At 37.7% G+C, this 12,918-nt stretch overlaps 1 protein-coding gene and 1 long non-coding RNA gene across 3 annotated transcripts; both read left to right on the forward strand.

Annotated features, from left to right (window-relative positions):
• Positions 1-3,062: 3,062 nt before the first annotated feature.
• LOC115763794 (neurochondrin homolog) lies at positions 3,063-5,776 on the forward strand. Its single transcript, XM_030706525.1, has one exon. The coding sequence runs from the start codon at positions 3,343-3,345 to the stop codon at positions 5,512-5,514; it is 2,172 nt and encodes a 723-aa protein (XP_030562385.1). The 5' UTR covers positions 3,063-3,342; the 3' UTR covers positions 5,515-5,776.
• A 2,695-nt stretch (positions 5,777-8,471) lies between these two features.
• On the forward strand, positions 8,472-9,438 carry LOC115763783. 2 transcript variants are annotated; one of them, XR_004017952.1, is made up of 4 exons: positions 8,472-8,547; positions 8,599-8,650; positions 8,829-9,180; positions 9,234-9,434. It is a non-coding gene; the product is annotated as an uncharacterized LOC115763783 (long non-coding RNA). The 2 variants fall into 2 exon arrangements; XR_004017953.1 differs by having other exon boundaries at positions 8,599-8,758; positions 8,829-9,438.
• Positions 9,439-12,918: the final 3,480 nt, after the last annotated feature.

The raw sequence follows: 12,918 nt of genomic DNA on the forward strand, positions 1-12,918 counted from the left end.
AATATACACCGAGTACTTATATGATATCAAAATCCATAATGATTGACCAATTTATCAAACTGACAACAAATTTCATCAGTTTGTGCATGCATGTGTATTTATATGTGTGTATGTTTGTGTGTGACAATATTTCGGTTGCTTCTGGGATTAAAAAGATATTTAATTATTTGGCGAAGCTGCAACTTGATGGGAAAATAATACTACAAAGGGAAGAATTCTTGGTTCTAATAAAAGCGTATAACTTTCTGTTAACTGTAAATCGATTAACCAAATAAAGATAAGCAATAAACATAATCTAGCCTGCAATGCGAGAATTCATTTACAAGGGACTTAAAATATAATATATTTTATATGATGTTTATGTTTTATTTTCTGTATACATAATAAACATAAAGTAGCCTGAAATTTTTCACACTCATACTCTAAGACCTGAAAATCTGAAATAATTAATATCACATTAAAGTTTTATTTTATTTGCACACCTAAACCAATCATTCGAATTTATACTATTCTCTGAATATCTAAGCTAATAACAAAAGGTTTTAAAAGGCATCCACATCTATTTGTTTGCTCATATTTTCGCGGGCTTAGGAATGTAACAAATATAATGGCTCATTAATTTACACATATACATTTAATATTCAAAGACAATATTGCATGCCAAAATTCATAATTCGATGAGAAGACGCGCAACAAACAATTATTCCCGTTAGACCGAAGATCATATACCCTTAAAAAGTTATAAGCAAAGTTAAGGCAGACTAATGTAAAGTAGTCTATTTTTGTAGATGTTGTATACATGAATTAAAAATTCTCCTAACTAAATACCCTTCACAGAAAAATTGCATTGAGAAAAAAAGAGACAAAAAGACGGGCTTTTGTATTATCCATAGCACAAAAGATGTTTTGTCAATATTTGACAAAGTTTGTGACAAACTAATAATGCTCGCTATTAGGGAATTAAAATGTACCAGTTTGTGCCTACGAGGTGATAATTATCATGAGATGCAGCTGGCACCTTCAAGTAAAAATTCATAATGAATTGAACAAGGCAGCTAATTAATGTAAATGGAATTAAATACTTAATTAATTAAATATATAACAGAATTTGTTTAATGTAATAATATAAATTAAATGAAGATAATACATAATATGGTATATATAATTAATGTGATTCATGCAAATGGCGTTAAGTATTTAATTATCTTAATAAATAGGTTAAAATATTTGTTATTTAATTCTTTAGTATACATATTTATTCCAAACAAGGCTGCCAATTTATGTAAATGGAATTAAGTACCTAAATAATTAAACATATATTAAAATACATTATATCTTATGCTATAAATGTAATAAAGAACAATATGTAGTTTGTATAAATGGCATATTTAAATAAAAATGTTCAAAATTAAAACAATAAAAAAAAACAATAAAATAACAACATATAAAATATGTATACTTTTCTGATATCTTAAATTGTTCGAAATAAATGTAGCAACAATTAATAATGCAAAAATATAATACATACACACACGAACACGCATATTTATGTGAAGTGATACAAATTGAATGTGCAACAAAATAAAATGCAATGCAAAATTAAATTCGTTGACCCCATATAAACCAGAAGCATATTTAAATAAAATATGCAAATAAATTCACATATTTATGCACCCACATACTCACTCACACACATCCACCTATGTTAATAAGCTTATATGAAGGTGTATATTTTTTCCAAATAATTAATGGATACCCGATTTGCCCAGCTTATATTAAAATGTAGTTTACCTTTTGCATATTGTGTGTATGATACACAAAGTAAATAAATGCACATAGATAGAGGTATGTGCTTCATATATGTAGAAGCAGAGATGCATAGGAATCAAATGAATCGTTTAACGCATATGCATAAAAAATAAAAGTAGAAAAAAAACAACACGTTGAAAAATTCTGGAACAAATGCAGCCGGCGGCTGACTTTTCACAGTTTGGCTAGAATGTAAACACGTAAAAGTCCTAAAAACGAAAAATCATGTTCTAAATATACACAAATATCGCTCATGAGCACGGCCCGTTGAGCATACAGAAATCGAGAGAACTAAAGAGCAAAAATTCGGGAGAGAAAGTGCAAAGCATGGGTTGTCTAAAATGACTCGTCATTCGCTCGATTTAAATTGGTTTTCATATTGTACTATGCATGTGAAAATTCAAGAAAATGGGAAATCAATATGCTCTACCTACAATTATATACTCTAATGGGCATGTATAGGTGAAATAATATAATGAAAAAGTATTCAAGTACTCAAGTATAACATACACTCGCATATAAAAGAAAAATACCGGAAATATACTGAATATACTAGAAAATACTATTTAACCATTTGGTAAAATACTTAAAAGGCCAAAAGGAAAAAACTTATTACCATTTCTAATATCACTAGTGAAAACTTTATATATTTAATTCATCAAACACTAGACATTTACTGAAAATACTGAAAATAAATATTATCAGAAAATACTAAGTACAGCAATAAGATAAAACGATTACCATTTCCAATATCACCACGAGTGTAAGCTATATAACTCTTACCATATGTAAATACCAAAAATTCTTACACAGTAATACCTTTTGTGCAACTAAAGAAATACCCCGCGAGAACAAAAATATGACGGTCTTACCATTGAAACCTAAAAGTGGTTTACCAAAATTTCAACTCTAAGTTTCAAAAATATAAAAATTCAACGAATTTTCTTTTAAAAATAAGGATTTTTCTATATAATTTAGGTAAAAGATGAATGGAAAATATGGAAAATTTAGTACTATTCGATTTTCGGTGAGCAATGTGAAAAGAAAATAAATTTCTTTATAAAATCAACGGAAATCTTATAAATATATGAGAAAAATAAATGTATGTGTATATATATAGAGCGACGAATCTGTTGTTAAACTGATTCTGCCCCTCTTTGATGCAAGTGTTCTCGTAAGTAAAAATAAAATTTTGTGTAGGTTTTGCCGTCATGTCCAATAGAGATTTGAACAGCAACAGCTGCGGCCACTTTGGAAAATTCGAAACGAGTCGCACATATTTTCCCCGACAGCGATCAGTGCGCGAGAGTGCGTCGTCGAGCGAGGAGCCAAGCCCAAAAACATATTTGAAGACGGAGAAACGAACACGCCGCCCGAAGAAACGCCAACGGGAACTGTGTAGCCAAGTGAAAGTGTGAGAGTTATTTATAGAGCGTGCACATATAGACGCGTATATATATACATAGATATATAGAGAAAAGTCCACATAAAGTCTGGTTGTTTTCGGGCAGACAATTGCAGCAGAGCTACAAAATGACGGACGTGCCAGAGCCCGTGCGCAAGTGCGCCAATCTCTTGAAGGGCACACGCAGCGATACCGAAAAGTTTGCGGCCCTCTTCATGGTCACCAAGCTGATGAAGGGCAAAGACTGCAATACAGCGGGCAAGCAGCTGCTCTTTGAGGCGATTGGGTTTCCTTTTCTGCGAAAGCTGCTTGTGTCCAAGGATTTGCCCAGCGATTGCCCGCCGCTGGTCTACAAGAGCGTCGCCCTGTCCATACTGACAGGCTTCTGTCAGGAGGAGGAGCTGGCCACGCACAAGGAAATTATTGATGCAATACCCACTCTGCTGGAGATTGTCGAGCAGGCGGATGATGCCGATTACGAGGATAATCTGATTGTGGTGAGCGAGGCCTACAGCTGCCTCAAGAGCATTGCCAGCTATGAGCCTGGCCAGCAGGCGCTTCTGGCCACCGGCGCCATACCCAAGATGTCGCAAATTTACTCGGCGCAGAGCTTCCAGACGGACGAGGCTTTGCATCTGATTGTGCAGCTGGTGAAGAAGTTTGGCGTGGTCTCCTGGCCGGAGGATCCGACGGCATTCCATGCACTTATCCAGCGCATTGCCCTGGACATGGAAACGGATCACACGGAACGCAAGTACGAGCTGTGCCGCATACTCGCCGATATTTTGATCACCTGCCGGCGTGAGATTGTGCTTAACTCGCTAGAGGGCCAGATCTGGCCGGAAAGCCTGTTCAAGGGCTGCAGCGATATACTGAAAGCCAAAATTGGACCCAAACAGCGTGATCCGGCGCTGCATTTGATAGCCACCACGCTGCAGGTGCTGGGCATGCAGTGGGCCTTTATGGACGATCAGAAACAGTTCTTCCTCATGCTTCTTCAGCTGGCGGCCATTGAGGTGCGAATGCAGATGGACGAGAAGAAGCTAGAGACGACCTTTAAGCAGGCGGAACTACTTACCTGCTGCTTTGTCATACTAGAACAATGCATTGAGTATATGGCCAGCGATCAGCTAGACATGGAGCCCAAGGAAAAGCAGACCACCTATACGGCACTGAAGGGCGCCTTCAACCAAGTGCTGGCCGTGCTCACGCGCGTTAGCCAGGACAAGATCAAGGACAGTGGCAACGTGCGCGACAAGGAGTTCATCATTGCCACGGTGCGCATATTGTCCGCCTGGCTGGCCCAGGAGACCACCGCGATGCGACCGGCCATCTACAAGCTGCTGCCCTTCATACTGAAGATTGGCAATGAGAGCTTTCACGAGCTGAAAGCCTGGCGCGCCGGTCCACGTGAGGGCAGCCCACCCGTCGATATACTGCGCGTCATGATGCCAGCATTGTGCCACTTTGCCGTGGAGGATGAGGCACGTCGCGTGCTCTTCACGCACAAGCAGGACGAGGTGTTGTTAGAGGCCATTGAGCTGTACTTTAGCATTGCGCACTGGAAGCGCCCGCCAATTCCGCGTGCGGAGCGTCTCAAGCGCATGAACGAACCGGATCCGGTGCCCACGCCAGAGCAGCAAGCCCAGATGAAGGAGGCGCGCAGCGCCATTGTCGCCCTGTGCAACATACTCATGAATTTTACGGTTCTGGAGCCGAAACGGGCCGAGGACGCGCCAACTTTTGTCAATCTGCTGAAGTTCGTTGTTGAGAATCTGCCCGAGTTGAAGGATACACCCGATAATCTGGTCATCCATGGCAATCTGGCTGTGCTCGGCCTGCTGCTGCTCAAACAGCAGTCCAAGAAGGTCAAACAGAACGATTTCTCCATTTGCCGTTACATACAGGCCACCATACGCTTCCTCTGGGATGCGTATAACATTGATGAGAGCAACGATCCCACAGCTCTGGTGGTGTCTATTGCCTACAAGGGCTACTGGTCGGACATCTCGGAGCTCTGGTTCCTAGGCATGCAGACCATGTGCGGTGTGCTGCCCCTGGTGCCCTGGCTATCCGAGTTTGCCCTCGAGTCCGGCTGGGCTGAGGGCATTGTGAAGACGCTAAAAAAGGTAAAGATCGGCACGCTGCCTGCCAACGTGAAGTCCGCCTACGAGGACTTCCTCTCCCAGCTGGTGGATGTCAATGCCGATGTTGTGGCCGTCCTGAAGAAGGCCGATGCGCTGCGCGTTTGCCGCAACCACAGGATGATGGATCTGGGCAAGAAGCTGTTCGGCGATTAAATGCACACTTCTCTAGACTTACTTTAGGAAACGTTTCTTCAACTATTTTTGTATGAGCTTTGATTTTTATATATATCTTGTATCCGGTGTATTCACTCATTTATCTATCTCTCTTTTTTGTGGGCATTTGTGTGTGTGTGTGTGTGTGTGTGTGTGTAGGCGTGACGTCACGCTTTCTTTTTGATAGAGGAAAATTCAGAGAAAAACTTTTTTTCCGAACACAAAAGAAAAATATTTTGTATGCACTTTTATGCGATAAAAATTTTTATGAATCAAAAACTAAAAAATAAATAAAAATTATATTATTATATTATTATACAATAAATTTCACTTTCAAAACATGCTGCCAGTTGTTTGTCATTCATTCAGAATTTGCGAACAATGTCTAGATATAAGCATATAGATATATTGAATATATATGTATAAATACATATTCATATATATGCATCATATAAATATTTATTTATATAGCAGGTTGGATTAGTTTCTGTATGTGAACAAAGCGCAACACGTTACGATACTGGTTTGTCTACAGAAGCGAAACGAAATTACAAAAATAAGAAGCATATAGAGCACGATTTATCAATCAGTTTGCTATTTATTTCATTAAAATCATCGGTACAGATTTTGAGAAATTCTCATTTTCTATTTCTCTCATAACATCCTATGTTAATGAAAAAAAAACAAGCTGGCAATATTATATATCATACTGTTAAATGGCAGTCATATTTTAAACTTTATTATTTAATTTCTCCGAAAACGGCCCCAAATGCACGGGCAATAGTATGTAATCATAATATTTATATTAAATAAATATACTTTATTAATGTTGAAACATTCTACATCTTTATGTTTGCATTCTTTATAAGTTGGCAGCCCCTAACATAAATATATTAAGGATGCAATGTTGCCAGCTAGTTTTTTGCATAACACGAGGTATAATAAGAAAAAAAGAAAAATGCGAATTTCTCAAAAACTGGCTGGACGATATTCTTGATGTAAAAAGCAAAATTCGCGATCTATATGTTAAACTACCGTGCATTTGGGGCCGTTTTCGGAGAAATTAAATAATAGGGTTTAATATATGGTTGCCATTTAACAGTATGATATATAATATTGCCAGCATGTTTTTTGTAAAGAAAAAAAATGGAAAAATGCAATTTTTCCATAAACTGCGCTATTAAGTATGACTTAGTACTTCTCATATAATTTGCTTTGACTTATTAATTTAATTTACTGTGAGTCCTTTCCATTTTTTCATGATTACATATAATTCAAATTGAATTGGTTCCCGCTCAGTTCTGCACAAAATTGTTCAACACTGATGCCAGGCAGGGATTCAGTTCACGTAGGAACTAGCAGTTCGATAGACTTTTTAATGAATATGAGGTTGGTTTACAATTAATTAATTTTCTCAAAATCTGTACCGTCCATTTACTTAAAATTAGTGCCTATAGCTTCCTGAAATATGTATCTACAAGAGGGTATACCGTGCATTGAGGGCCATTGTCTCTGAGTTAAGAAATAAGGGCTCGAAAACAAGGTTGATTTTTTGCGGTCATTTTATATGGGGCTGACTTTGGGGTTGTTGCACTCTTTTCCAAATATCTTAAAAATGGTACCAACGATTTTAATCAAATTTTCACAGTTGGCTAGGAGAAACTATAGGCTTTAATCGTGTATATGCGGTTTTCGGGGCCATCATCCCTAAATTTAGATATTTATGGAATGGTGAAAACCTAATATTTTAACCCCTTGGTTTACCCATATTATAAATTTAAATTAAAAAATAAATGAATAACGATAGTAAATAATTTAATTTATTGCAATTCTGCATTTAAATTTATTTAGTTTTGTGATAAAAAACATAAATAAATGCATTTAAAAGTGACCGATTCCTTTTCCGATACCAAGTACCAAAATTCGACGCTAACTCACCGCAAAAGCTGCAAAGCTGCCCAATCAACAACTACTTTTATTAAAACTGACAAACTTTTTTACTAATATAAAATGTGCTGTTTTCCTATCGTTTTAGTAGACATCTAACAGGGACTACACCTGAACCCAAATAAGACATAAAGTATACAAATCCCTAAAGGTAGGGCAAAATCTCAACAAAATTTACTTTTATCGGATAGTTAAAAAAACACAATATCCCTTTGCTGCTAGCAATAGATCCCTACCTGATAAGTAAACTCATTGAAGGACATCGTTTAGCACTCCAGCAGTGCGTATACGTAATATGCACATGTCAAACAGCTTGTTAAAACAATGGCAAGAATAGCAGCAGCAGCCACAGCTGCAGCTACATCTAAAGCCATCGATAAATCTGCTATAAATCTTGAGGCATTGCGACAATTTTCCCATGCGTGTCTGTGTTGGGGTGTGTGTATGTGTGTGGCAATCGCAGGCAACTCTTATCCTCTCAGCTTGTCGGCAGGCTAGCAAAATATTACACGAAAGTATTGCTCAATCGCATGATAACGACACCACCCACCGCCCCACACCTAACACTCTGCAGTCACTCGAGCATTCGTTGCCGTGTGCTTGCTTTTTATTACGATATAATATTTTATTGTACACTTTTAGACGTTTGAATATTTGCCTGAGCACCCGCACGCAGTCCGAAATTGGAGCGGCAAAGGACACGGCCGGATCTACCTTTGGAATTACCCTTTTTTTCTTTTTCTTTTTTTGCCTACAACAAAATGTGTAAATTTGTTGGGGGAGGATTCAGCTATTTGTGCATTTGACAAAGGTAATAAAAAGGACGTTTGGCTTTTGGCGCCGACTGCTTGTTGATGTTTGCCCAGCTTCTGGCGACGAAATATTTTACATTTGTCCCACTCAACTTATTTTCCTTTTCCATTTTGCTTTCCTTTTTTTTTGGTCTAGTCGTTAGGTCTTTAAATAAACCTTTTATAGTTTTAAGCAGGCGAAGCAACATTATTTGTTTGCCTCTCATTTAGTGAAATATACAAGTATTTATTTAATTATTAAAATGGCATTGCTAATTTCATTCGAATAAAACTGGTATGAATAAATATTATATAGTACTCACATGTATCTAATAAATCCTTCCAGAATTTATGTGAATTCATCATTATGTTTAATGTACAGTTCCAATACTCACAAGGTAAATGGATGTTTTGCTGCCCTTTTAAGTCTAGCAAAGCGGTTCCTTCAGTTTCAGACTTAAATGCAGAATTGGACAGAATTTCTGCACACTGTGCGCCTTTTTCAGGTGCCAAGCGTGCACAACCTGGTGAGACAGTCCTGATTCCGCAACTCGACTTTTTTTCTTTTTTTTGTAGGTGGTAATGACTGTGTCTTAAATCATAACACTCCTCACGTCCACAAAGCCTCGCGCAGATGGATGATATAAATAGTCGCCGAGCATGTTCTTGCTCCTGATGCAATGCTCTGACCGCTGCCTTCCCATCGGCCAGGCTGTGGCAAGGAGATCGGAGAATAAGAGGCTCGCCATACTTTTAAGCAAATAACTTTAAATCGAGCTGTTTCACGTCTTTAAGCAGTTTTTGTCGACCGAAAAATAGAGATGGATATGGAGAGGAGTGATAGAAATGTCGATAACACAAGTAATATACATTACTAATCACGGTAGTGTTTGAAAATCGATAACAGTCGCAATATACATCCAACTCGGTTGGCAAACGAAGCGATGAGTATTCATTCAGACTAATCGGTAGCAATTACAGGAGCAGCAACGTTGCATCTAAAAGGACCAATAAGGAATCTTTAGATTAGGCAAGAGTCAAAATGGAAACTATCAATTTGTAGCCGCAACTTAATTAGCTGATTGCTTACTGACTGCCAAAAAACAAAGCGTCAACTCCCCCATTCAATGAATTATTCAATAGAAGAGTAAACGAATGGTCAAGAGCAAAATAAAAAAAAGGAATAAATGTTCGTTTAGCAATTGTTTCTGATGTCTTTGCCGATACTGATGCGAGCTTTTGTGACCGCCGCAAGAAGCAGAGCAGAGCGGAGCAAGCACTGCAACAAGTTGAAGTTATCTTGATTGCAATTAGTAGCCTTCTCATACATTGCGTTGCGTTAATGAAAAGAAAACAAAGGAGTTTTCTCGTCTTTATGGCATGGCAACATTCAACGTTGTTATTGTGTGCGGCAGCTGTTGTTGCACTTCATGCAAGTCGTTTGCTGTTGTCATCTTCTTTTTTTCTTGTTCTTGATAAGTCCTTGTAACTCGGGTAATCACTTTTTAAAACAGAAAACTCACTAAGCTGTATGCTCAAGTGAAGCTCATTTAAGAACAAACTGATTATGCTGTAATCGCACGGGTTTCTTATGAAAAATCAGTCTATTACTTTTTATTTTAATTTCAAATTGTTGTGCCGCCTTTTTTGAATAACCTACTTCCAATATCCAACATTTCATACATTTTTCATACAATTTTAGTTATGTCTGCTTGTTGTCCCATAAGCAACAACACACTTAACATATTTAACATTTGGTGATTATATTTCAATTCGTCTAGACTTACTTGTATTTTATTGTAATGAAATCACAGAATGTTAAGTATGCAAATATTAGATATAGTAGAATGAAGGGTAGATAAATCGAACTAATATGTGGCACACTTATCGGTACCCCAAAGCGCTTAACAGCCTTGTTAGCTGCTTGGTTAGCTTGATTAAAAGTTAACATGAATATTTACAACGCTAGGTATCATTTGCAAGCAACAATCATAAAAAACCGATATATGCATAAGCAACTGTCTTGAAGTACTTTCTAAATTCATTTACCCTCCCCAAGCACAACAAATGCGCACTCAATATCAGGAATTTTATGTGATTTTGATTGCCAGAAGATTCAATTGTCATTGCCACTTGTTGGCATTCCTCAAGCTTAGAATCCGCTTTCACAGTCACTTCGAAAAGCAATCGCACTTAGTGAAAAGGGTGGAAAATGCACGCACGACTGCGCGCTCTTGTGTACAGACTCCGCACCCGCACCCGCACCCGGTTTCTGGACAGCGCATACAGCAGACTAAATAAAATTGAAATAAAGAAAATCCTGCGCGAAAATTTCCAATTGCGACGTCCTCCACCTTCCCCCTAACGTTGGCGTAAAGTGCCATAATTAAGGGTGCAAAAGAAATCTACTCGATAAAAAATACAACTTGACATTTTACTTTAAATTGGCTTAGCTATCAGTTTAGCAGACAGCACACAACTGGAGGGTGCGAAATTAATTTACGCTTCATATGCAGCTGCCCCTCCTTGGTGTAGGTAACGGAGAAACACGCAGCTGCGAACAATTAATAAATTATTCAGGACTTTTGACAGCTGCTACTGGCAAATGTTCGTGAAATACTGTTCCGTATCCGGTTCCTGCTGTTGGTCAGAATCTTCTAATAACACGTGTACCTGATTTGCTTACTCGTATAGTCTAAATATTTCTCTCCATCTGTCAGCTTATATATAAATTTATTACGTTAATAACTTCCATTTTAATCATAAATATATTCTATAATAAGGGCCGCTTAAGAACGTTTTTTTAAGCTGAGCCTCTTCATAGTTTACCCCAAGATATATGATGTTTTATAATGGGTTTTAAAATCGTATGCTTCGAACTGAAAACCCCCTGCTTAATATAGAACTTTTACTCTTTTTATATCGAGAAACCGCAATAAATTTCGAAAAACTTTGCTTACAAATTCTGCTGCTTTGCAAACCCGCTAATTAGTTGGCCTTTGTAAAGTATGCCATGTACTTATTGTGTACCCAAACTTTTCCATGTTGGGGAGCTGCCAGGTGCAGCTGACCTTGGGAAATATTTTGGGATGATTTGGTGTGATCAGTGCGCAGGCATGCCAGAAATTTTAATGGCTATCAATTTTGAACGATTCATTGAACTTGGGTTATCAATGGCAGACAGGCGCGTTGCTGCTGGTAATTAAATTTGTCACAGAGTCCAGATGCCAAATTTCATAATGGGAGCGCGCGGGTTGGCACGCCTTTTAAGACGTGCGCCTAAAAGCAGGCAACAACTTACAATTCAAACCGAAAATGCGCTAAAAGAACGCCAAAAAAGTTTCAACAACGTGTCGGGTCTCTTAACCTGACTCTCTTAACCTGGCTCTCTTAGGAGGCAAAAGCTGCCTCCTGTTTGGTTGCCAACGAAAAGCTCTTGGCGCCCATTTGCTATAAATGTGTTTGTGGAGAGCTTTTAGCCGATTTTGTTGTTGCCCGTTTGGCTGGCGCCGTTAATGATGCGTTAAATTTAAATGGCCATAACAATTAATGATAATTGCCTTTGAAGTTATTGTTAATAATATGTTTGTGCCTTGCAACAACAAAACAAAAGTCCGTCATCTTTATTTGTCCGCTCCCAAAGTCGATTCTCGCTTGTTTGCCATAATCAAGCGGAAGTCTCGATGCTAAAGCAAAGCATTTTAAATGTGATTATTTCTTAAATACTGTGCTTTCAGCATGCTCTTTAGCGGAGTCTTACCTTAAATAAAATAATATAAGGCACGGGTTTTAACGCAGCTCAGCTTAGGATTATAGTGCTAGAGTTTTTCTTGTGTTCTTTGTGAAATATTCTTTGTTATATTTGCCCGGACAGGCAGTTATGATGACACTGAAATGAAAAGGGCGGAAAATGCAAAATATTTTAAGCACTTTAATAGTTCATTCCAGACTTGTTAATAACTATCATTGAGGTGGGCAAATATTGTTTTAGAGCTAAGAACTCTCTCTCTTCAATCCCTTTCTGACATTATTTCGTGCTTTTAATTGGCATCTTATGACTTTTTCTTGGGAATGTGTTCTTTGTAACTTAATTGATTTTCTTTAATGGAAACCTTTGTAAATAATATTTTAATAGTCTGATTTGCTCTTGAGTTAAGTGTTGAAAACAATAATATAATATAATAACAATAATATATATACATATATATGTTTAGTTTCAAACCCTCCTGTTCTTCTACAAAAACCCTTATCATTCGATTTGATTTTTCTCCAACCACCTATTCAAATGGGCAGTAATTGCAGTTCCTCTTTTGTGCACTTTTTGGCTGATTAAATAAATTTCAGGCTGAAGAGCAGCCCCTTGTTGCATGAAAAACTGCACTTGCCGCTTCTTGACCTTTGAATCAAATATAATCGAAACTGTGCTGAGCAGCTCTCTCAATAACCATTCGCTATGCACTTCAATAAAACGAAAATCAACGTGCAACGTGGTGGCAAGTTGAATGCCAACGGCACACGAAGGGCAGCTCCCTATGAGTGCACTTGTTGCCATTTGAAAATTGATTTCAATTTTTCGCAAAAGGCAAAACTTTCGAATGGCGCTGCCAACAGGTAAGAAAAGCAAATAACTCACTGTAAATTTATTTATATAAGTTCTTAGAATTTG

Source organism: Drosophila novamexicana, unplaced genomic scaffold (assembly GCF_003285875.2).
Source record: "Drosophila novamexicana strain 15010-1031.04,08,12 unplaced genomic scaffold, DnovRS2.1 tig00000770-arrow-pilon, whole genome shotgun sequence".
Lineage (NCBI taxonomy): Eukaryota > Metazoa > Arthropoda > Insecta > Diptera > Drosophilidae > Drosophila > Drosophila novamexicana.

Excerpts from the sequence above, each read along its gene's own strand:
- LOC115763794 (XM_030706525.1), top strand. The coding sequence starts at position 3,343 with ATGACGGACGTGCCAGAGCCCGTGCGCAAGTGCGCCAATCTCTTGAAG.